Source organism: Sinocyclocheilus anshuiensis, unplaced genomic scaffold, assembly GCF_001515605.1.
Source record: "Sinocyclocheilus anshuiensis isolate Anshui unplaced genomic scaffold, SAMN03320099.WGS_v1.1 scaffold2749, whole genome shotgun sequence".
Lineage (NCBI taxonomy): Eukaryota > Metazoa > Chordata > Actinopteri > Cypriniformes > Cyprinidae > Sinocyclocheilus > Sinocyclocheilus anshuiensis.
The window spans coordinates 409,264-412,364 of record NW_015554047.1 but is presented as its reverse complement, the minus strand read 5'-3'; the positions used below and the strand labels follow the sequence as shown (position 1 = coordinate 412,364).

The 3,101-nt window shown below is 37.3% G+C and overlaps 1 protein-coding gene across 1 annotated transcript; it reads left to right on the top strand.

Annotated features, from left to right (window-relative positions):
• The first annotated feature begins 91 nt into the window (after positions 1-91).
• Positions 92-1,492, top strand: LOC107668442 (uncharacterized). Its single transcript, XM_016460308.1, has 3 exons — positions 92-177; positions 323-605; positions 809-1,492. Exons 1-3 carry the CDS (start codon positions 92-94, stop codon positions 1,490-1,492), a joined length of 1,053 nt encoding a protein of 350 aa, XP_016315794.1.
• Positions 1,493-3,101: the final 1,609 nt, after the last annotated feature.

The following is a 3,101-nucleotide window of genomic DNA, read 5'->3' as shown; positions in this document are numbered from 1 at the left end:
AGGATGAAGAGGAAGAGGAAGACAAAGAGTGGAAATATCTGATGAAATTCGAGCAACAGTCATAGACCATGTTCTTGTCCATGGACTGACAATGAGGGAAGCAGGACTTAGAGTGCAACCCAATTTGAGCCGATTTTCTGTGTCCACCATAGTAAGGACATTCAGAGAAGAGAACAGGTACAGTATACTACTGTATTTTTGTAATAGCAAATTTACTGTACTACACTATATGCAGCTGTTTCAATAGACATTTGTAAAGTTCATCACTGTATGTATAGTACTGCATGAATATTTTTTGTAACTGCACATCTACTTTTTGTAGAATTGCAAGGCTGCCACATGCAGGTGGAAGGACAGCTATATTCACTTGGGAGCAAGAGGCCGTTATAGTGGGCATAGTCCTTCAAGATAATGTAATACGACTCAGAGAAATCCAGGAACGAGTGATACAAGACAACACACACTTCCAGGGAATCGACAGTGTGAGCATTTCCACAATTGACCGTGTCCTCCATCGTAACAGGATGCGAATTAAACAAGTATACAGAGTACCTTTTGAGCGCAACTCACCAAGGGTGAAAGAACTGCGAGCTCAGTATGTGCAAGTAAGTGTACATTCAGAAACATTTACTGTAATCCAGATTGTCTACAGTACTAACACATACTACGTGAATGACATTACTCTTCAGTACATACAATGTATGTGAATCAGAAGTGCATACAGTAGGCCTAATTGTACTCTACAGTATAGCACTGTCTCTGTACGATTTACAAAATTCTAAATACAGTATATTGTATTTCTACACAGACAATATTTGACTTGGAATCCTTGGACAGACCCCATGACTTCATCTTTGTCGATGAAGCAGGCTTCAATCTAACAAAGAGGAGAAGGAGAGGCCGAAACATGATTGGACAGCGGGCCATTGTTGAAGTCCCTGGTCAACGAGGTGGCAATGTCACAATCTGTGCTGCTATCAGCAACCATGGTGTTCTACATCACCATGTTACACTCGGGCCATATAACACCCAGCACCTTCTAAGATTTATTGCCAATCTAAGATATATTTTATTTGAGCAGCAGGTTCAAGAGCAGCAGGGTCAAGAGCTAAATGAGAATCCCATTCCCACCTATGTGATAGTGTGGGACAATGTCAGTTTCCACCGAGCTGCTCAGGTAAGGGAATGGTTTAACATCAATGGGCAGTTTATGAACTTGTACCTCCCTCCATACTCGCCTTTCCTGAATCCGATTGAGGAGTTTTTCTCCTCTTGGAGATGGAAAGTATATGATAGACAACCCTACACCAGAGTAAATCTGCTGCAAGCCATGGATTTAGCCTGTGGTGATATAGGTGAGGAATCATGCCAGGGCTGGATACGGCACACAAGAGGCTTCTTCCCTCGTTGCCTCAGGAGGGACAATATTGCTTGTGATGTCGACGAAGTGCTCTGGCCTGACCCAGCCCAAAGACAAGAAGAAGCACATTGATCACATGTTTACTCCTTTGATTTTTGTCCCTTTTAGTATTGTATACTGTAGTACAGTGCATTGTAGGCTGTATACTGTACAATGAACAAATTGTATGGCCCTGAACATTGTGCTTTCCATTTGTTAACAGTACTGACTGCTCAATAGATTTTGACTGGTTGCAGGTTCATAGCAACAAAGAACAAGAATTACAGTATCACAGAGACAAAGGACAAGTTTGTGAGATGCAGGGTACAGTAGGCCCTACTGTAAAAATAGGGGTACAAGGAGGAGGAAGAACAAAAAAAATTGCAAAGAGCAAAGCAGAGTAGTAATTTCTGATCAGTTTTGAGCTACTATGATAGAACATGTTTTCGTTCATCAAAAGACAATGACGGAAAAATATTACATTTGTTTTGAGATTAAAAATTTACTTCTCCCTGAGAACTATATGTTTTGAACAATGTGTTTTCTATTTTTTGGTGTATTGTTTACTGACTGCTTGATAGTGTATATCATTTTGATCACTTTGTTTATGATTTGAGAGCAATGTTTGATTTTGAACACAGGTAAAACTGTTTTGAGGCGAAAGTTTCATTTTGCGAGAGGAGTCAGGGGTTTTTTAAATAGTGCTTGAAGATGAGGTTTTGTGTTTAATGTTTTCAGAAAATGGAGCAAGATTTCAGAAATTGTGTTTTAGCAATCGAGAAAAACTGTAAAGTCTGCCTAATTGGAACAACTAATTTTGTAGTTAATGCACTTTAATTGTGCGGAAGTAAGTCCAATTAAAGATAGACTGAAGTACATTTGCTTGTGCTAAAGTGGAACTATTGCAAGTACACTTTAAATATCTTGAATTTGAAGACCGACATTATTCAAAGATCATACAATCCTCATCAAAAGTGACATTAAAACACATTTTAGACTTAATATTAAGAAATGTGCTTTGTGCACAAGTAGTACTCCAAATAATTTTTAGATCAGTAAGTCTTGAGTTATCTCTCAGTAAATATGTTAATAGATTTGAACTATACTTAGTATGAAATAAATGTATTTTAAATATATGACTTTTTTACTGGGGAAATATCACTTGTGAACAGTATAGGCTACCTGTTGTGTCATCTACAATCAAGCTGTAACTTTGTCAAATAATGAAAAATGCTGGAAATATTATTTCATTATTTCTCTTTACTTGAGACTGTACTTTAGACAGACAACAGAGTCATAATTTTATCCATGGACATATCATGGACACACACACATCCATCACAGGACAATTACTGTCATTTTTCTGAAACAACTGATGTCATATTCAGCACAGAATTTTAATTTATTGCCACAGAAATATAAATGACCTGTGATACAAATACTACACTACTGTTAGAGTTTAGGGTTTAAATGTTTCTGAAAGAGTCTCTTCTGCTCACCAAGGCTGCCTTTATTTGATACAAATACAGTAAAAATAGTTAAATATTATTATAATGTAAAACAGAAAACTGTTTTCTATGTGAATCTCTGTTAAACTGTAATGTATTTCTGTGATGCGCAGCTGTATTTTCAGCATCATTACTCCAGTCTTCAGTGTCACATGATCTTCAGAAATCATTCTAATATGCTGATTTGCTGCTCA